Consider the following 22,512-nt stretch of genomic DNA (forward strand, 5'->3'; position numbering starts at 1 on the left):
GGATGAAGGTCGTGGTGCAGTGGCACCTCACCCCTGAAAGACTACACAAGTGCTACCCGTTGGTCCCAGACGGCAGCTGGAGAGGGTGTGAGGAGAGGGGCAGTTGGGATCATATATGGTGGTTCTGTGGAAAATTACAGCCATTATGGGATGACACAAAAAAAGCTATATCTGAGATTACTGGCATGCAGATTTATAGGGATCTGAGGGAGATCATGTTGGGGATGGGGGAGGGGGTTGTCCTTGAGAGTTTACCGTACAAGGCTCAGAGGAAGGTTTATATGATCCGCAGCATAGGGGCACTACTGCTTGTGGCGCGCAAATTGAAAAATAGGGCCATACACACGGTACAAGAGTGATAGCTAAGATCTGGAACTGTGTTGCCTGGGAATTAGTGACTTATTTGGTGCAAGGAGTCTCACAAAAGTTTGGCCTAGACTGGGATGTTGTCCTATCTTTCCTCCATAAGGGCTCAAGAATAGCTTTTTGCCCACAAAGATTACAGATGCTGGAACTGGCTTGAAGATGAACTGAATTCTTTTTTTTTTAAGGTTGGGATTAGCTGTCCTTATGTTTGTTTTGGTGAGGTGGGAGGAAGGGTGGAGGGAGGGATTGTTTTTTTCTGAAATGCCAATAAAAATACTTTAAAAAAAATTCTATACAAAAACTAAAAACGCATTGCCATTTTGCTCTGACTGGGAGTGTTGGAAGTTTGTTCACTTTGCAGTGTTCAGGTATTCACAAGTCTCCACACTTGCTTGTAAGCTCAATTACATACAGCACTATTTGTAATCCGAACTCTATGGCTAATGAAGGAGGCTGGGCAAGGGATCCAGGCTATGAACAGGCTGCAATGTTGGGACAGCTGAAATCATGAAGCTTAACAGAATATGGATTCATTTTAATAAGGCCACACGCCTTTTCTGAGGCTTTGTGACCCCTAGCCTTTCCCAAAAATTGTGAAGCACAGTGCTCATATTAAAAACATTATTTCAGAGCAAGCTTCTTTTGTTTCACTGGTGAACGATTTGTGTTACGCACCATCTGAGATGCAGGAATCAATTGGCTCCCTGTTACAGTGGTTTCTCTTCACTGAGACCCCATGTCACTGTGGCTTTTGCTCACAATGAGGTTGTGTCACTGCAGCTTCTGGCCACTGTGGATCCTGTCCTCTGCATTTTCTGGGCACTGAGAGTCCTCCTCACTTTGGCTTCTGGCTATCGGGGATTTTGGAAAACGTGGCTTCTGGTCACTGTCTCTTTGTTTTGCTGTGGCTACTTATTACTGTTGCGGCACTGTGGTCCTTGGTTACTCTGGACTTTTGTGGCACTGGGCTCTCTGTTCACTATGGCAAAGGGACATCTTAGCTCATTTCCCTTTCGTATCACCAAATCTTTGTTTTAATTTAGTTCATTGTTTTTAGTTTGGGAGCAAACTTTTACAATATATTTATTTCGATCATATCTATATCAGCAAATCTAGAGGTTTGCAGAATTGCCAACTTCCATCACATAGGAAATTCCACCAGAAATGTGCCTGTTACATAGGAACCAAATCCATGTAGGGCCACGGCAGTGGTTAAGGAAGAGGATCCATCAACCATCGCTTTTCAACAAAGGAAAATGTAAGAGGTTAGTAAAAACCATCTAAGCCAAAGCTACAGCAGCACAAAGACCACAATATTGTTAAACACAATGGACCAGAATCTCAAAACATTTTGCATCTAAAAATAGTGCAGAGGGTTCATTTTTAGTTTGGGCTATTAGGTGGCACTTGCACCACCTAAGAGCACAAACTATTACATTAGGGTACAGATAGGGAGAAATGCCATATAAGGAGGGACAACGCTTGTAGGTGCTGTTTGGTTATTTGTCCGCCCATTGGTTGCCCAGGGTCATGCTAATCCCTATGGCCATTCCCACCCAGTTCCTGCCCCCCCTGCTCAAAACACCTCATGGGAACTCTTTGAGCTCGCTTTAATCAAGCCTTACCATCAAGCATTGCACTCAAAGTGCCTGACAGTGTTTTTTCAAAGCAGACTTCTGATATTTAATGACTTAATTGGAGCAGTTAATGTGCAAATGGTGTAATAAAACGTTCTTAACCACGTCTGCCTTCAGCCACTCGATTTATAAGCACTATGCACGTCCTTCACTGAAGTCCTGTTAAAAACAATCATTGGCAAAGCCAACAGTTTTGGCGTGTGCTTCAGTATTAGGCATTTGCCAGGCACCGCTGTTAGACGCCCAGGTACTCGCACAATTTTGCACCTGCTAACATCAATGGTAAGGTAATACCACTACGGCAGTACCCAGAAAGTGCCTTTCCCATGACTACACAAAAGACCAAACTGTTGGCTTTGCCAATGCTCGTTTTATGAGGTATTGTATTGTTGTCGAAACAATGTTCCGGTATGATGCCTGGGGATGTTTTCCGATCCTCTAACGCTCACCTGGTGTCCACGGGGACGTCACTCAGCCTGTTCTGACCTCTTACGACCTTGAACCCTTCACTGGAGGCTATTCGACAGGAGACTGGGCCTGAAACAAAAGATTGGTAGAGTTTAACTCCCTATTGCCTCTGTGTGCTTGGACCCCTTCTTCCCCGGGGTCCAACCCTTCACTTTGATCCACAGCTCACCTTTTTTTCTTGGATAGTGTGCTCTCCGTCCTGATTTCAGCGCAGGGGCGCGTTGATTGATGCGGGCTCGTTGCTGCCTAGTTACTTCACTGGCAAGAGTCCGACAGGTAAGTATAATGAGTCTTTTGAACAGTTCTCTAAATTCGTTCCTTTCCTTCCTTAGATGATGGCCGGCGTCCGGGGATGGCAGCGTGCTGCTGAGATGAGTAGCCCTGAAGGTGAGTGAGAGCGTGATGCGCGATGCACCCCTTTCGTATTTGTATTGAACTGAGTTCTTTTTCTGTGTCTTTTAGGTGCCACAACGTTTTCACCGTGGACGCCGGTTATGAAGAACAAATGCGGTGGGTAAGCGCGGTATGCAGCGCCTCTATATGTTTCCACACTAACCTGGAGTGTCTTTTCCCTCTTGCAGATGGATGAGAAGTTCCGGAGACAGAGTTCCTCCAGAGCGGCTGGGATTCAGGTAAGCGTTTGAAGCTTGTACAGTATTTAAAAATAAGCGAAGATTTGCAGAATGCTTACTAATGTCTTTTTTCTGTTATTTTCCCTTTTCCTTGGGAAGCGGTGTGCCGGGATGGGAATGACACCGCCGAAGATGCCCGCAGAACAGAAGGAGCGATAAATGATGCGCAGAAGCGCCGAAAGGTAAGGCTGTTCCTAACGGTGTTCTTGTTCTTGCAGGGGCTGAGCGCAGAAGAAAGATGCAGGCCTACGGGAGACCGATCCGAACACAGTGAGTGCCACGCAAACGCAAAGCATGTTTCTCAGCCTGGGTGTGGCTTAAATAGTCTCTGGGTATCCCAGGCGTCTCTGGGCTGAACCACACCCAAAAGACTAGACCGCACATACAGTTCTGGGAACCGAAATATGTGGGGGCATCCATCTTGTCCCCATCAATGCACTACAAGTCCAATCCCCAATGTTATCCTATGAGAGTGAGTGAGTGAGTCTGGTGCCACAAGCGCCAAGTCTGACTCCAAGTGGGTCTTTGGAGGGATAAGAGGCCCTTGAGGGCCATGTAGGTGATCGTGGCCTGGCTCCAACCTGACATCTTGGAGGGCTGGGGACATGAGGGGCAGGAATCATGACAGCCCCCAACTCACCACTTTACAATATCTCCCTTCACACCAAGGTGTAAGGGGATTTCCACATACATAAGAGGTGAAGGGCATGTTAATATGAAGGAGGCCTTTAAATTTGCTTAGTTGTGCTGCTGACCCCCACTGGAGGCCTGAATCACCTGACCAACTGTGTTGTGTCTCTCGATGCTGGGTTAGACCAAAAAGGGCCGAGACCATCACCAGGGTGCGTGGAGCAGCTGAAAAACAAAGGTGCGGCTGTGAGAGGACCAGCCCTAGTAATGCTCCACACAGCCTGACCCTTGGCTGTAGCACAAAGCCAGTAGAACCTGGAGGCGGGACCACATACAATACGTGGTGGGCAGAGAGCCCACGGAACAACACCAATCCCAAAAAGACAGTCTGAAGCCGCGATATCTCCACTGGAAGGCGACCGCACCACCACCGACATTGCGTCCCAGTGTCTCTGAAGCACGACACCCAACCGGAAAAGAAACCAAAAAGAACCGACAGCCCGAGAAGCCCTGAACCAACACTATCCGAGCTACGACCTTCCCCGAAAAAGAACACTGCAGAGACACGGGTACACAGTTCATGCTGAGCAGAGGGAGTAGGGCTGCCGTCTGCCGAGCTCTGGAATATTCAAAAAGAAAATGAAGACGAGAAAGCAGAAAAAAAAACAACCATAGGTCCCGGTGGTGTACAATGGACCCGACAACAACAGAAAGACCCAGAGCGGGTGAGCAGGAAAGCAACAACCCAAGAGGGGTGGGCAAATAACCAAAGAGAGGGAGGAAGACACAACGAAATCTAATTACCGACAAGGAGTTATCGAATTTAAGAGAGAAAGGGAAACACAGAGGGGGGTGAAATGGAGCACAAGAACCACCAACAAGGGGCCACCAAATTTCAAAGGGAGAGAAAATCATTCATAGAGGGTGAAGCTGAATCTAAAAACCCCACAAGGGGTTGCCGAATACAAGAGATAAAGAGAAATACTCTGAGGGGGTGAAGCAGAATCTGCTAAACCCTAAGTATTACTGAATACAAGAGAGAAACACTCTGAGGGGGTGAAATTGATCCAACAACCCAGGAGGAGTTACCAAATTTCAAAGGGAGAGAAAAGCACTTCGAAGTGGTAAAGCTCAATCCCACAACCCATGAGGGGTTACCAAATAACCAAGAGAGAGGGAGACACTGAAGGGGTGAACTGGAAGACAACAACTTCCAAAGGGGTAATAGAGAGAGAGTAAGCAAGAACCCAAGAAGGAATAAACCTAAGCTGGAAGTCCTGCAAGGTCAAATTGCAGTCTTAAGGAAATAATTACTTATTTTGAACAAGGCTTTGTTAGTAGGGGCCAGGAGTCCCCTTTTCTGTAAGAAGTCAAGGAACTTTGATTTGGACCTGTACGAGTAGACCACGGCCTGAAACTCTGACAAGAAACCCATGGACTTTTGCACTTTGTCTTGAAATGAACGAGCAAGCAAAGGCCGGTGAGTATGCGGTTTATTTTTGTAAGGTAGCCTGACCAGCATCTGTTAGGCAGAAACCTGTGCAGTTCCCTCTGGGACCACTGCAAAAGATTTAGGACTACAGGTGTTTGGCAGTAAACCCACTTGGTAGCAGTCTGTACCACACAGATTCACTTGGTAGCTGTGGCTGAGCAGTCAGACTTCCCTCAAGAAGAGTTAGGCAGTATACAGAGTATTCACAATAAGTCAAGAGCACACAATAGAACAAGTAAAAACTGACCAGGGCTTGGTGTAAAAGAGATCTAATTATTTATTTAAAACCACATCTAGAAAAACACACAGGCACTAATAGTAAGCAATTCAAAAACACGGTCACTAAAAGATATACAATCCCTTAAAAGAATATTAGACAAGTAAGTAAAGCCCCACTTATCTTCAGACAACGGTGAGCGCTTAACGTAGATGGCACTCTAATAATTTGTTTTTTAAAAAGGGAGCGAAAAGCAGAGAACAACTTGAAACAGATCCCAACACTTTTACAAGAACAGAACAGGGGGGGAAGGCAAAGTCAAACCGTGAATTCAGAGTCAGTAGGCCGGATCCGCTTTAAGAGGATCGAGACGAAATGTGTCCAAGGTCACACGGTTGCAGTGCACAAAAGTCTTGTAATGGTTCAAAAAGAAGTTGAATCAAAGAAAGGGACCAGTTAGAGGGTCAAGGCGGACAGCCCAGTCCAGAAGGTTAAGGAGTTATTATTACCTTGTTGCAATCTTTAGAAAAGGAGGCCTGGCGGACACGGTACCTTAAAGTGGTGAGAACGCTCCAGCGGGGGCAGTTGTTCCTGGCAGCAGATGCAAGTCGGTGCTTCGTCCGGGGGAAGAGAGGATCTCGTCGTGGAGGAAGACAGGAGTCCGTTGCACTGCCAGGGAAGAAACCAGCCGCAGAGTTTCCCCATGTACAAGGAGCGGTCCGTTGATTCGCGGTTCAGTGGTGAGTGTCTATCCGGCTGCCGGGGTGCTTGGCACGGGCAGTTCGACCACAAACCGGGCTGGGGTGCGAAGAAAGAAAGGTAAACTGGTTGTGCCCACCAGTCAGGGGAAGAAGCCTCTCCAGCCGGGAGATGATCTCTGTCGTCGGGAAGTGGTGAGTCGGTTCTGCAGGGCTCCACCGGTGGCGTCGCCCTGGTAGGTCGGCTCAGCTTCTCCCTCGTCGGATTCTCAGGTCCTGTGGCAACTTCTGAAGTTCCAGTCCCCAAAGCCCTGTTTTTATGCAGAAAACCCCCATTCACTCAGCCTAGCTGTCACTCAAACATGCTAAGTGGTAAGCCGGCCGGTTCACCACTTGGGCCAATCACACAATAGTGCGACTTGAGTTACCAAGGTAACTCAGTCCAGGGTGCCTAAACCCCCTCCCTACCCCCTGTGGTACCCAGACAGAGTGGCACCACTTTTGGAGGCTTCTGTGGAGAAGCTCGCCAAAAAGTGGAACAAAGGGCTCGACTTGGGTTGGAGTCACAGAACAGAAACGCTCTTTTAGAATCGAGTCTTGGCAAAAAATACCAACTGGAGAATTAATATTAATTAAATAAACCGGCGGTATGTTCGAGGCTATGAGAATTAAATAATTAAAGTTGGTAGCCTCGAACAATGGGAAAATCCCATAGGGAAATATTTGCGGTCGAATATAAAAAGTAGTTTCCACTGCCACCAGCCAAAACTCGATCAGGGGGACGGAGACGTGCCCCCTCGACTAACAGACCCCGGGGCAATCAAATTGCCCCGACCAGTACGTCCACAATATGATGGTTTGTACTGGTTTCTGTTAATAATTTGGGACTAGTAAAGCCAATGGTGACTTTACATGCCCTGGGAGACAGTAGTCAGTCCCAGGGTATGGAGTCTATGGTGGGGTGTCAGTATGACACCCCTGTGTTACTGCACGGAGGGTGCTGTGTAACACACATAGGAAAAACACATGAGACCCTTTGGAGTAAAGGACCCCATAGCCCATAAAACACATTACCAGTCAACGGAACACCATAATCATGTCCAAGAGTGGGAGACAAAGAGTCTCACTCTTGGCAGGAGAAAAAAACCAAACTCCAGAAATCCAGCAAAGCTGCTGGGGGACTCACTAGGTTAGGAAATTCAGCCTAAAGAGAGCATTCTCCCTAACAGCATCCTTTTATTATTTTTTTAGACAAGGGCCCCTTCATCGCAGAGTGAGGGGGAGGTGAGGCGTTTTCTTTACTTTAATAAAATGGCACAGTTTGAACCATGTACAGTTGTCTGTCTCCTATGTCTGACCTACCACAGCTGCCAGATTAGAAATCCAAAACTTTAAAGAGAAAAGTCGGATTGCATCTTCTCTGTCTATTAAACAAGGCAGTCCAATAACACCCCGACAAATCTGGCTGGCCTCCCTACTATTGTGAAAGGAGATGCACTTTGCCCTCTACTGATACCTTGGCTAGTTGATCCTCTTTCCCTCCATTCACCGAGGCAGAGGTCTTGACAGCCATTTTGAAGATTAAATCATCATCTCCCGAGGACCCCATCCCAGCCTCTATTATGAAGGTTATTGCTCCTGATATTCTGACTGAGATCACACTGGCAATAAACAACTCTTGTCAGTCGGGATTTGTTCCCCCAGAACTGAAATCTTCTAGGGTTATTGCCCTCCTTAAAAAGCCTTCTCTTGACCCCACTATCCTGGCTAATTTCCGCCCTATTTCTCTACTTCCGTTTCTGTCCAAACTGCTGGAATCACTGGTCACACCGCTTCTGTCCTCTTTTTTGGAATCTTCCAAAATATTTAATCATGCCCAGGCGGGTTTTAGGCCTGGGAGAGGTACGGAAAGTGTCCTGGTCTCGGTGCAGGACGACGCCGCATTCGACACAGTAGACCACTCCATCCTTCTCTCTCGTCTCTCACAGATTGGGATATCCGGTGCTCTTCTTGCCTGGTTTACTTCGTTTCTTTCGGATCGCACTCAGACCCTTGCTATGCCACCGTTTCTCTCCCCCTCTTGCTTTCTCACTTGTGGTGTCCCTCAGGGATCCTCGCTATCGCCAATTCTGTTTAACATCTACATCTGGGCCCTGATTTGTCTCATCCGCTCCTATGGGTTAAACTGCTACTCATATGCAGATGATACCCAAATCCTGATCCGTCTGGACCAGGATCAGAGACCTCTGTATGCCTCCACGACTGCCTTAGGGCAGTCGGGATCTGGATGGACCAGAATTGGCTAAAGTTAAATGGTGATAAAACGGAGGTACTGTTGGTAGGCTGCCCCCCCAACCCCTCCCTGTGGACCCCTGCTTTCTGGCCCGCTGCCTTGGGCCCGCTACCCAACCCAGTTAGCAAAGTCAAGAATTTAGGAGTTATCCTCTCCGCTTCTTTGTCAATGTCTAACCAGGTTGCGGCCGTGTGCCAGTCCACCCACCACCAGATCAGAATCCTTAAGAGGGTTATGCCCTTGATCCCGGTAGCCCTCCGCCCTCCTGTGGTAGCCGCGTTAGTCCTCACACGACTGGACTATTGCAATTCGCTCTATCTGTCTCAACCTATCGGCCTCATCCATCGCCTTCAGCGTATGCAGAACCTGGCTGCTAGGCTGGCTACTGGCTCCCCTTATGGTGCCCACATTACACCAGTGCTTCGCCAACTGCACTGGCTCCCGGTGAACCAACGAATTCAGTTTAAATCTCTGTGTATTATTCACCGGGCTATTCACGGTCAGGGTGCTGAATTTCTGCAGCTTAAATTCACCCGATATTGTCCGGACCGGAACCTCCGCTCTGTTACTTCTAACCTGCTCACTGTCCCCAGGTTTAACCGGGCAGGGCTCGGTGGTAGAGCCTTCTCTGTTGCCGCGACCATACTTTGGAACAGCCTCCCTGAACCTCTTAGGGCCACTGTTAACCATCTCGGATTCAGAAGAGCGTTGAAAACCAACCTGTTCTAAGCCTGACCACTCCACTGGTCTTCTCCGACTGGGTAGCTTCCCTTACAGCACCATGATGCCTTTGGGCGAACGCGTGCTTTACAAATGCTAATAACATAACTTTGAATAGGTTCCTTGACCACCATATCTAAGGCTCAGTTTACAATCCACTCTGAAATCTACGCACTACCACCAAAGAACCCTAACCGCACCAGAACACTGTTTGCCATCCGCCCCTGTATAATATGAATGGCCTCAAACTACTGCCAGTCACTAGCTTATTATACGTTTCTAAATAATCTCTATAATGGATTAGCTCCTCACTGTATACATGCCTTCCTGATGCTTCTCCAGCTATATTCACAGCACTTTGCTGCTTCCCCAAACTAACAAAAACTGTTTATGAATACAACAAAATTATGGTTACCTGTAGCCCAAGGGGGAAGTTGAATGTCATCTACCAGCTCTCCTCCCTGCTTTTTGCCCAGGTCCAGTTTCAAACTGTTCACCAAAAAACCCACATCATATCCATAGAACTCTGGAATCAGCTAAATGTAAAGAAAGAAAAAAAGACAAGGACAATTGAAACACGAACAAAGGAAAATCTAAATTAATGTTACTTTTATTTTCAGACAAATCATACCTCCTTGAAGTCTGTAGCACCCTCCAAACAGTTTCTCCAAGTTTCTGCAATGCTACAAGACAATTAAAATCAGCATATGTTGTTCATGTGTTGTATTCGAAAGAAAGTAGATTACAATTATATCACACAATGAAAATAAAAGTCATTTATCTGCAGTACTTGGAAGACATTCCCATTGAAGACACCATTTCAATTTACTAATAAGATGCAATACAATAAATAATAAACATAACTATTGCTGCATAAGTGGGTGGTAAATGAATCATCCAAGCTATTAGAAATGTCTTCTTTAATAATCACTATACAAGTTGGTATCGTAAAACAGATGGGATCAAAACAAGAACTCCAAGACTAAGGACTGTCAGTTACTAATTTTATTTGGGGACTATGTACAGCTAATGGGCAACTTAAATACAAACTGGGGATTGCCCCAGGAGAAATCATGTCTCCAAAAACATGTCTCTCCCGCTAGGTGTGGTTAGTTAGGTCTTCGGGCCCCAAAAGCAAATGTCAGAGTCTATACAGTTGCTTCACCTCTCCCTACCACTCCTCTGGTGTTAGACTCTCAGGTTTCCTGAACCCTCTTGTTTGGTCTAGGCCGGTTGCAGGCCTTATGGGATCCTGTACCCCACCACTAACTTTGGCAGCAGGACCTGTGAGCAGATGGGTCTCTGTGGTCATGGTCAGAAATGATAGCTATAAAGATATACGTGGGTTAGGTTGATTGTACCCTGGATGTTATACCCTTTGCTTCCCTGATCTAACTGTAACCCACCTGTGCCCACCTCGTTCCACTTCCTGCCGTCCTGAATGGAGCCAATCTGGTCCACTGGAACCTTCCTATTCTCGCTGTTGTGTCCTGGCTTTCTTCACTCTCTTCTTCATTCTTTGATCATCTTAGCTTTTCTCCTGCCTCCTCCGTACGACTCTCTTCCCCGGGTGAGATTGCTTCCTCGTCACTCTCAGGCCCGGATGTTCACTTCTCGTCCTGACTTTGGGAACCACCTGTCCCCTGGCTTCTTTCACCTAGCCTTTATGTTGGCATCTAATGTCTCCTTCACCTGGACCTTTCCTGCTTTTGATCTCACCACCTCCACTCGTCTTGTTTCCTGCATTTTGTTTTTTAACTTTTATTTATTTAGCTTGACAACAAAAGAGAAACGAGCAGCAAACAAGGCAATTAAATGTAATACACATTGCATACAGTACAGGTACAGAGTATTAACATACTTCGTGGCAGTAACCTGGGGATTGTACACCACCTAGAAGGGAGTCCAGGGAGCCGGTGTTACAGGAGAGGGTCAATGGGATGGGGGGGAAGGGGTGGAGATTCAACATCTGAGTCGGGTCTTGTAGAGGCCATGTAGGACCGAAACTTCGACCAGATATCTCTGGGCTTCGAGTGGGTTGGCTGCTGGATAGCCCAGGTATCGGAAGCCCATGTGACCGCCGCGAGCCACTGCGCGTGGGTGGGTGGTGCAGTTCGAAGCCAGCATAAAAGGATGCACCATACTGCGAGTAGCATACAGAGGACAGCTACCTTTCTGGAGTCACAGCACAGCTCAGGGAAATCATGGAAGAGACATCGTGCCGAAGTCGGGGTGATATTCTGGTCAAGGATTGTGGACAAGGAGGAACATATTTCCTTCCAATACTGTGTGAGGCAAGGACATGACCAGATCATAGGAATGTAACAAGCACTGTCGAGGCCACACATGGGGCATATGGGGGAGTGGTCGTTTGACATATGGTGTAGTCTGTTCAGGGTATAATGATATCTATGCAGTACCTTAAACTGAATCAACTTAAAACGGGAGTTGAGAGATACATTGTGGGTAGTGCACACATAAGGGACCAACGCTCATCGGTCATCTCCACCCCCAGGTCGTCCCCCCATGCCTGTTTCAGTTTAGTGAATGCCAGGGTGGAACTGGTCTGTACCAGAGAATATAGTCTAGACACCTTATCTCTCGAGGGGGTTGAGGCTGATAGCTCCGCGACCACAGGGTCGTCGGGTGGTATTGATGGAAAATTGGGGTATTTGAGTTTAACAGTTTTACGTAGGGATGAATATTGGAGCCATACGTATGGTTTCCGTCTCAGGGATAGTGGGAGATCTGGCCATTCGATAAAGATTCCTTGCTCAAAGACGTCTCGGATCAATTCGTAGCCTGCTTCGGACCACCGGCGCACGGTACGTGGTGTTACATGCGGAACCTCCGGAAGAAAGTTCCAGAGTGGTAGGTCACCATGAAAGGGGTGGGTATTGGTTAGTAGTTTCCAAGCTTTAGATAGGGCAAGGGATGTGCATGCTACTGGGTCTAGTGAGTCTAGGGCTACTGGAATGGGAGTGAGAACTAAGGATCGGATATCTCGATTGCTTACCGCTAATCTCTCGAGTCTAACGTGTGGGGGGGTTCCAATGTGTTGAACCAGTGCGGGGCAAATTGGGCCTGCGCCACCAGCCAGTGTTTGAGGAAATCAGGGGCCCCGAAGCCACCACGCTCCATGGGGGTGGTCAATGTCCCAAGCTTAAGCCGAACTGCACCTGAGTGCCACAGGAAGGTGTTGACGGTGCAAGTTAACGACTGGAAAAAGCCTGTGCCCGGCCACTGGGGGATATTGATAAACCTGTACAGGAGTTGGGATAGCACTACCATCTTAAGGACCCCTATCCTACCCGCGAGTGAGATAGGGAGTTTCGCCCAGCCCAATGTTTTTACAGCAAGAGTCGTGAGGTATTTCTGATAGTTCTTCTCGAACACAAGGTCGGTCCGGCGAGCCACTTCTATACCCAAGTAGGTAAACTTCGATTGGGCCCATGTGAACCCCATAGTGCCGGTGGGGGGGGGGGGGGGGAGTGTACAGTCAGTAAGCGGGAAGAGGGAGGATTTGGAGCAGTTAACCTTGAGTCCAGAGATGTGTCCAAAGTGGACGTCTTCCAGTATTGGAGCTAGATTGGTGGCCGGGGAATGGATGAATATAAGGGCGTTGTCAGCGTATAGGGAGCCAATGTCCGATTGGCCGGCAGTTCGTAGGCCTCTGTGTGCATGGGATTGATGCATCATGTCCGCAAATGGTTCCATCGCTATGGCGAAGATTAAAAGAGAGAAGGGGCAGACCTGTCTTGTTCCTCTTGCGATACGAAAAAGGGGGGAGCATCTCTCCTCGGTGCGGACACTGGCTACTGGATCTGAGTATAACAGCTTAACCCAGCATAGGAAGGTGGGACCAAATTTGCATTTTTTGAGAACCCGCCACAGGTATTTCCACGACACAGAGTCGAACGCTTTTTGCATATCTAGCGTGGCGGCCACTGCTTGCACATTTGGGCTGATTCTGCTAATTATGTTGAAGTGCCGTCTCAAAATCAGGGAAGTGGAGCGTCCAGGAATAAATCCTGCTTGGTCTGGGTGGGTAATGTGCGACAAAGTGGGCTAGGCGCAGGGATAACAATTTGGCGTAGATTTTAACGTCACAATTGATCAGTGAGAGGGGGTGGTACGAACCGCATTGAGTGGGGGGTTTGCCGGGCTTAAGTAAGACCGTTATTACGGCCTCACGGAGAGAGGGGGGGGAGCTTGCCCACTTCCACTGATTCCTCCCATAGGGTCATCAGATGAGGGAAAAGGAGGGATTTAAAATGTTTGTAAAATTAGATTGGGAGGCCATCCGAGTCCGGGGATTTGCCCGACGATAGCGAGTCTATGGCTTCTGAAAATTCCTCAGACGTAAACGGACTCTCGAGAGAACTGATGGTTTCAGGGGAAAGGATCGAGAGGGGGAGGTTGTCTAGGTAGGATTCGATCTCCACTGTCGGAGCATCCTCAGTACTCGAGTAGAGGGATTCGTAAAAGGCCTGGAACTCTGAGTAAATATCTTGCAGTAGTGTGGCTAGGGTACCATTGGATCTTTCCACTGCTGAGATATTTGGGGAACCGAACTCACGGCAGAGAAGTCTGGCCAGAATGCGGCCAGGGCGTTCGCCCTCACTGTATTTTCTAGGGAGGCCGGGGCTGTCAAGGAATTTCACCTCACGGTCCACAAGGGAGCGAAACGTGTCAAGTTCCGTGCCTAGGGATGCTAGGATTTCAGGGATTTGATGTAGTGCATATTGGGATTCGAGGGTGGCAAGTTTGACTTCACTTTTCGCGATATCCCCCCGGAGTGCTTTCAGGATGCCATTTTCTTTGGATAGGGCAATACCCCTGATGTAGGCTTTGAAATGTCTCCCAAAGGGTGGCCTGCGACAACATCGAGCCAGTGTTGATTTCGAAGAAATCTTCAATGGAAGTCTCCATATCGGAACTAAAGGAAGTGTCTAGGAGAGAGAAGGGTTTCATTTTCCAGTGTCTAATTCGATCTTGGTCTGGACCTCAGAAGAAAGACATGGTCACTGGTGAGTGGTTGGATAGGGTTCTGGGGAGAATAGTGAGGTGTGACACGCTCCTTATTAGTATATCGGATACCAGCCATCTATCAATTCGTGAGTGTGAGTCGTGTACTGAAGAATAGAAAGAGTAGGAACGGGAATCAGGGTAAATGAGCCGCCATGCATCTACAATCGCGAGTCGGGGAAGAGATGTTAATATGGAATAAGCTGCTTTAGAAAGTTGATGAGGTTTGGAACCGGATCTATCTAGGTCGACGTCCAATATTGTGTTAAAGTCGCCATCCCAAAAGATTGGTATCAAAGGGAAGCCTTCTAAAAGGGAGGCTAGGTGTAGATAAAACTCAGGGTCGTCAATATTGGGACCGTAAATATTCAACAGAACCACTTCCCTATTCTGCAGGGTGCCTTGGAGTAACACATCTGCCTGGGGGGTCAATCTGTGAGAACTTACAATTAAACTTAAGGCTTCTGTTAATTAGGGTCATAACTCCACGGCTTTGGGTAGAGTACTTGGTACCCACATTTTAGCAAACTTTTCGCAGTGATCAGAGCAAGCATGCGTTTCTTGTAGAAACAGGATTTTGGCGCTGTGGCGCTCAGCTTGGAGTTGTAATTGTCTCATTTTCTTGTAGTTAACCCCCACACATTCCAGCTCATGAATGTTAGGTCATTATCGTCCAGTCGTGTAGCGGTGCACATTAGCCGTTAGGAGTTGACGGGATGGTGGATCGCGAGTCCGGGGGAAACCTCTCTCTGAGCTAGGAGGGACCATCGTGCAAAACGTGCTTCTCTTCAACAAACTCTGTCCCGAAAGAGATGGGGACCGCCAAGAATCTTGAAGTAAAGCGCCAGGACATCGATACCATCGAAGTCCATTGCCGTCGATCGGGGTTCGGAGAATTTCCATAACTGCTGGAAGCCAGTCGAGTCGTGTCGCCGAGAAGTGATGACAGCCTGACTCTGTGCTGCTCGACAACCGGAGACGCAACGCTCCACCTTTGCCTAAGAACATTTGAACAAAGGGCTCCCTTGCCATCACCGTCGACTGCTTTGTCCCGCCGGAGAAAGTCGAGGACGCCGGCTACCGAGGAAAGTCTGCCAGTGGGTTTCCTGCCACCAGAAGCTGACAAAGACGTCCCGAGGATACTGATGAAGTGAAGATCCGAAGTCCAGCCCATGGGCGAGTCCCAATCGCCGAAGCTATCCCGAGGTACGTGCTGCAGGCGCAGCACTGACAGGTCAGAGGGCATCCAAAACATATCCCGACGCCCGCTGGTGGGCCTACATCCATCACAGAATCTTCTTTGCAGCACCTAACACTTTGCATCGAGGTGGACCACACGCCTCATCTTCCCAGGACTTCCACGAACGATCGTCGAAGAAAACCGCAAAGGTCGAAGCTGCTGTCTCGATGCCAGAGTTCACTTTTCTTCGAGGATCTCAACGCCCTGTGGGTCCTGCTTTAAAGGGAGGTCACTCTCGAGGGCAACGTCAACGAACTAACGAAGAAACTCTTCTATATCAGGTACATTGGGGTGGTTGAACTTTCTGACCATTAAACAAGACTGACTAAACATTAATGGACTGGGCTTGTTAATACTCTTTATTACAGGTTGGCCAGGTGGGGAGGATCCTCACTCAAAATGTTGTCTTAGTAGCAAAAGAAGCATTCTGCCATTGTTTAACCTAACTTGACTTCCTTCCTATGATCTATGTTGTTACACATTGCTGAATGATTTGTATGCCATTATAACTGTTAGCAGTTGATGCATTTTAAAGGAATCTATAGCTAAGTGTGGTACCACATAGACATTGTATAAATTTGCCATATTAGAATTACCAGAGTACAAAGTGTGCTATTGATTGTGCATATACCTTGAACCTTATTTTTATATAAGGAACTGTGTTAGCACATAACATTGTGTGGACATTCCTTTGTGGGGGCTTGGGGACTCACTGTAGAACCAGCCAGCATCACCTCCTGAGAGCTTAAGCCTTGGTTGCTCTTCCATACTACCATATAGAGAATCTTGGCTGGGGTGCTCTGTGCTTCTACTCTGTCATATGGAGGGCAGGAGTACAGATATTCCCCTGCAGTCTTTACACATTCCTATGTATAATGATCTATGAACCGGATTAGGAATTAAATGTGAATACTACTCGGGGGTGGGCGCTCATGTGCTTCGCCAAGATGGCCGCTCTTAGGTGAGCTCCCGAGTTAGTTGCTGTATATCTGGAATTTATCCTGCCCATCGCGGTTGTTCAACCCCTAAAAACTGTTGAGTACGGAGTGCTGAGGTGGGCCGGGGTTAGAGGCTTGGCATGTACCATGTCTGAAAAAGCTTGAAGTACAGGCATTGCCGTGGGATGGTGGCACGGCCTGCATAAACGTGGCCAGAGTAGCTCCTAAGGTCTGCTGTGGCTGGCCTCGCAAGACATCAATGAGGCCAAGGGCAGTGAGTGGCTGCCCCCTGCAGCGGTCATCACGCTGCTCAAATCACCACTGCACTGTTCCCTGGAGCACACAGAGTGAGGAGAGGCTCGTGTTCTGAATTGGCACCCGAGGAGTTGGCGGCTGTAGTACTCCGGGAGAGGGGCATTAGGTGGCACTGAAGAGGAACGCCTGAGGCCGGCCAGCGGCAAGCTGTAGGCTTGCGATGGGGCAGTACAGCGCCTGTTAGCTGCTCTGCGTTTGCTCTGTGTATCCTGGTTGCTGTGCCATTGGGTGGCAGTGGTCCCCAGTACGCTGCATCGGGGCAAGGCCCAAGTTGAGGAGCAGCCTGCTGGTGTGGCATGGCACAGTATTCCGGTGAGGTGCACATACCCGGTGTGCGAGGCCAGACCTGCAAGAGTGGAGCGGGTGGTCAAATCCGGTGAACATTTATATACAGTACTGCACTGCCCGTAATATGTTTGTAAAGTGCTGATACAGCCTGCTGGGTGTCGTGAGTGACATCTTGAGGCTTAGAGTGTACCAGCACCCCCATGTTGCGGTGGGGGCTAATGAGGCAGCTGCGGTGGACTGCTTGAAGGTGAAGACCGGCATCAGTTCACTGGACAACAAAATGGGCACTCTTACCTGTAAGGCTGACCATATGCAGGCCTGTCAACAGGCACGGTGACAGACTGGACGATGGGGAGCAACGACTCTCCCGGTGGAGGACGAATCCTCCACAACATCTAGGGAAATGGCTCTGCTTCGAAAGACGGTCAAGGAGCTACAGGTAAAACACGATGATTTGGAGTCAGGTCCCGTCGAAACAACATCAGAATAGTCGGGGTCCCGTAGGCCGCGGACAGAGTGTCTATGGAGCAAATGGTGGAGGTACTGTTGCGGGAGACACTTGGCGAGCCTAGTTTTTCTTCAGCCTTTGTGGTTCAAAGAGCTCATCTAATTCTGGGAGGCATCCCCCGGTGCCAAGGACACCCCACAGGCCCATCATCGGCAAACTCCTCAATTACAGTGGGATGATATCTTGCAGAGATCTAGAGACTCCCTTGGTTTTCACAGCAATCAGATTTGGCTTTTTCCGGATTTCTCAAACAAAGTACAGGCGTCACGGAAGACCTTTATCGAAGAGAAAAAAAGGCTCAAAGCTATGCTGTTCCCGGCATGCCTTCAAATTGAGCACAATGGCAAAGCCCATTTCTTACAATCCCCCAAAGAGGCAAACGTCTTTCCTGACGCTGCTGATAAAGGAGCTGTGCCGGGAAGAAGTAGACGTGGCTATGGGAGGCCCTCGCCCAGAGATCCAGACTGAAGTTTCAGGTGTACAGCTGCACTCCAATACTGTTGTGTTTTCTTTAAATTTGCATGGGTGGTTCAACCGTCGGGGTCTCGTATTGTGAAAATGGTGGGTGGGGTTGGCTAAGCCTCGAGTTGCTCCCAGGCGTTGGATTTTAGATGCTTTAGGGGTGGGGGGGACAATACTGGCACATTGGGGTTGTCAGTGAGGGTGGGGGGCTTGGAAGTTTCAGTTCATGATTTGGTGTTGTTTCTGATGGCACCCAGTTCACCAACCTCTACTCACTGCTTTGGAGTTAGGCATTGGGGTGGAACGGGTGGCTGGCAGAAGTGGGGGGCAAATGACGCTCTACCTCATTTCACTGGCACGGTGTCATGATGCCTACCCCCGGGCATCCGGATCAAGCCCATCAGCCCCGGGAGCAGGCATCCAGACATTTACAAAAACCCCAGCAGCCCCAGCTAGGGGCTGTCTGGGTTCAGTCCTGGCGCCGTAGGCACTAGGCTCATAATAAAAATCAGTCCTGGCGCCATAGGCGCCAGGCTCATAGACATTACTTACCTCATGCAGACCATGCTGCAAATAAATCCAAGCCAACGTGAGGCCTGGATGGGAGTATTTTACTACAGGGACTATTTTTTAATCTGGTGTGGTCCTGGGGAACTTCTTTCCTGGGACTACTTTGGAGGCTATTTAAACCACGCCCGAACAGCAGCACATGCTTCGTGTTATTCTGCATCCAGCAGCGTGACTCTCACCGTGCCTGCAGCCAGCATCCAGTCTTCTGCCACGCCCGCCTCGAATCCGGAGCTCCTAGAATAAAGAGGAAGAAAAGGACAAGGTTAGAAAACAAATTTATTTCAAATTCCTCACCTGATTCCGGATCCATTTCATCTCCCGACCTGGAAAGTACATCAGTCCTGCACGCGTCGCTTCGCCGACTCCAGCACGGCGCCATACTCACCAGTTCTCACAGCATCTTTCGATCCGGCACTGTCTCCATCATTTCTTCGCCGTACTCCGGCACCTAGGGGCACAAGAATAACAAGGTGAGCCAAGGGAATCAACAAATACCTCTTACCACCATAGACTTACCTGATTTACCACTGGCGCTATTATTCTCCACATCTTCATATGCCGCATCTGTAAAGAGGGAGAAAAACAACACGTTAACGCATGCAATAGTTACCGGACAGCGTTGGGTAACACAGACTCTTACCTCAACGCCAGCAGCAGCTACGAGACCTTCTTCTCACGAACTCAGTTGCAATTTAAGGAAGGAAAGGGAGAAGAGTGAACATCGGGCACATTGAACTCTTTGAACTTGATACTTACCAATCCCGCCTGGGACTTCAGAGTCAATGCTTACCGGAACTCTCCCAACGCCTTCAAACCAGTGAAGTAACTGGTATCTACGCGCCCCTGCAAGACACGCAGGATGGAGAGCTCATCTTTTACAAACATAAGGAAAATACTTCTTCGGGTCCAGCAGACAAGACTAGGCGGGCCAGTCCAGACAGTCATCTCTGCACTACGCATGACGTTGACTGAGACCGCAGCTGTCCGGGTCCGATCGACACCCCTGTGGGGTCCAGGTGAGCCTAACACACGGCCGGTCGCAGATGGTTGGGCGAGAGATGGACAGAGGCAGAAAAGGGTGGTGATACATGAATGATAACCCTCCTAGCTACACCAATTCCTCAGTGGAGCTGGAATGACTAACAGAGGAGTCGCGTGTATGACCTCTAACGGAACGTCAGAGGTTTAAATTGTCCCACCACGGCACGGAAGGTCCTGTTATATATGCAGAGACACCACATAGATATTGCATTTCTGCAGGAGACTCACCTCTCACGCTCCGGCATCGGGACAGCGTGGAATACTGGACTGTTGATTTTAATGCGGTTATGACCAGCTCACTCGACAAGATGGGTGGTCCCCACAGAGGCGTAACTAAGGCCTCCAGTAAGCTGCTGCAGGTCTGTGCAAATGAAGGGTTGGTGGATGTATGGTGGGCCCACCACAGCATAGAAAGGGGGTACACGTTTAGGTCTTCAGTACACGGTTCGGCTTCTAGGCTGGGCTATGTGCTGCCTTCCGCTAATGTATCAGGATTGTTCTCCGAGTGTAAGATTTTGGCACACACGCTTTCTGACCATGCCCTTATGATTGCGACTATTATCTCCGGGAATTGGCAGTGGGGTAGAAGCTGGTATTTTAAGAATGAAAGTTTGCGAGACACAGTGTTTCGGGAAGAAATAAGAGAGAGGGTTCTCAGTTTTTTCAAGAAAACGAGGGGTCAGTGGCATTGCATTCCACCCTTTGGGAAGCTTTTAAGTGTTTGATTAGGGGGCTGTGCATTGCAAAAGAGGGAGGGGTCCTTAAGGCCATAAGGGCAGAGCTTGATTGAGAGAGTTGGAAGCAGGAACAGGGTTCCTCACAAACAATCGGATACAGGCTAGTTTCCAGGAGGAATTAAAGCTCTTTGGGGACGTAGCGGACCGGGAGGTCAAGTTCCTTAATAGGAGTGCAGCCGTGAGATGGTATGGTGAGGGTCAAAGGACGGGGACCCTGCTAGCCCATCTGGTTAGGACCGAAACAGCTAAGTCGCACATTGCGGTGATCCCAAACCAGGTAGGGGGACTTTTGCAAACAGATGAGGAGATAACGGGGGCACTCGTAGATTTCTATAGGGCTTTGTATTCCTCAAGGTCTACTGTGGATCAGAGTGTGCTTGAAATCTACCTAGACCAGGTTGTGTTGTACTGGTTGGTAAAGGAAGAAAGGGATTGGTTGGGCAAACCATTAACTGAGAAAGATCTAGGGCGCTATTAAAACGCTCCTTACTGGGAAAGCAGCAGGTCCAGATGGGCTCTCGACCGATTTCTATAAAGCATATGCAAATGTACTCATTCCCCATATGCTTCTTTTGTATCACCAGGCACTGCGTGGTGAAGCGCTGCCTGAGTCGATGCAAGAAGCAGTGGTTGCCCTTCTCTTGAAGCCAGGCAAGCGTCTGGAGGACTGTGTATCATATCACCCAATCCCCTTGATAAATATGGACAGTAAAATTTTCGCCAGGGCGCTGGCTAGCAGGCTTGCCCCAATAATGCCCAGATGTGCGCTGGCCTACCAAGCTGGGTTTATTCCCGAGCGGTTTCCATTTTATGGCCTCCGTAGAGTATTTAGCCTCCTCTCGGTCCTGGATCAACAGTCCTCAGTGGTAGCAGCCCTTCTCGACGCTGATAGGGCATTTGATTGGATTTAGTGGCAATTTTATTTCGCTTTCCTGAAACGCATGGGGATGGGAGAGGATTTCATACGTATGGTTTCGCTGCTATACAAGGAACCAGTGGCACGTCTCCGAGTGAATGGTAGGCTCGCAACACCTATTGAAATGGGGAGGGTAACTCGGCAAGGGTGCCCGTTGTCCTTGTTGTTTGCTCTTGCTGTGGAGCTGCTTAAAGAACTTGTTTGCTCAAGGCATATAGATAGAGGTGTGCAACTCTACATGCACAGGTTGGTGATTTCCCTACATACAGATTATTTAATTCTGTTCATCAGGGATCCCGAAACAAACTTGGCATCGGTAATGAGAGACATCCTGGTGTTTGGTTGCTTCTCAGGGCTCAACATTAATTCCCCCTGACTGATGGAACTTGGAGGTTTCAAGATGATTTTAACTTTCAGTGGCACCTTGACCATATTTGTTACTTGTAGGTGATGGTAGCTAGGTTCCACGATGTACTCTATCAGGAAAACTACGGGGTGAAGTTGGCGCGCACCGAGGCACTTCTGAGTTGGTGGATGAATCTGCCTTTGTCCCTTTTCTGGTAATATATCGCTCATTAAAATGATAATATTGCCCATATTTCTGTATACATTCCTCAATGTACCCATACTGCCTCATACCACATGTTTCAAATCACTGAAGTCTGTCATAACCAACTTTGTCTTGCAGGGAAAGCAGGCCCGTTTGCGCTGGGATAAGCTGCTAGTGTCCCTTAAGAGTGGAGGGGGTCTCGCCCCTTCCTGATTTTGAGGCATACAGTATGGCTGTGCTCTATTTGCTGCATTGGTATGATTTGAAAACCAGATAGGGCATAGTGCAAATTGAGAGGGCGATGGTCGCTCGTTCTCCCCTGAGAGCAGTTATTCTCACTTTGCCACAGCAAATATCCAGGGCACGCAATATGGTCGAGCTAACCTTCAGTGCACGAAAGCAGGTAGAAGGCACAACATGTGATGACCTTCTGTACTCTCTGCTCCTTCCAATTAAGCGTGTGCCAGGGATCCCACTCACAGGAGAGAAGGTTTTTGTACAATGTATGGATAGGTTGGGACTTGCATGGTGGCAAGACCTTTTTCTTAGTGGGCAGTTTGACATTGGAAGAATTTAAAGCCGGGGGAAGTATCAGCAATGGATGTTTTTCTGTATTTTAGGCTTCATGTTGGCTTAGGGGACAGGTTTGCTACTAGCTTCCCCCACAAGACCCTGGTGACACCTGCACGGGTTGATCAGCTCGGGGATCAGAACCAGACTGGTATCTAGGCTGTATGCTACTATAATTGACAGGGTTGCAGGGTGG

At 48.5% G+C, this 22,512-nt stretch overlaps 1 protein-coding gene across 2 annotated transcripts in view; it reads right to left on the reverse strand.

Moving 5' to 3' along the window:
* NSMAF (neutral sphingomyelinase activation associated factor) overlaps positions 1–22,512 on the reverse strand; it is a 2,198,666-nt gene that overhangs the window by 946,179 nt on the left and 1,229,975 nt on the right. For both annotated transcript variants that reach the window (XM_069621092.1, XM_069621093.1), the window contains 2 exons: positions 9,785–9,836; positions 9,569–9,689 (listed from right to left, as the gene is read on the reverse strand). In XM_069621092.1, coding sequence (XP_069477193.1) covers positions 9,569–9,689; positions 9,785–9,836 — 173 coding nt within the window. The remainder of the gene's footprint in view (positions 1–9,568; positions 9,690–9,784; positions 9,837–22,512) is intronic.

This window comes from Ambystoma mexicanum, chromosome 5q, assembly GCF_040938575.1.
Source record: "Ambystoma mexicanum isolate Mex_15411 chromosome 5q, UKY_AmexF1_1, whole genome shotgun sequence".
Classification (NCBI taxonomy): Eukaryota; Metazoa; Chordata; class Amphibia; order Caudata; family Ambystomatidae; genus Ambystoma; species Ambystoma mexicanum.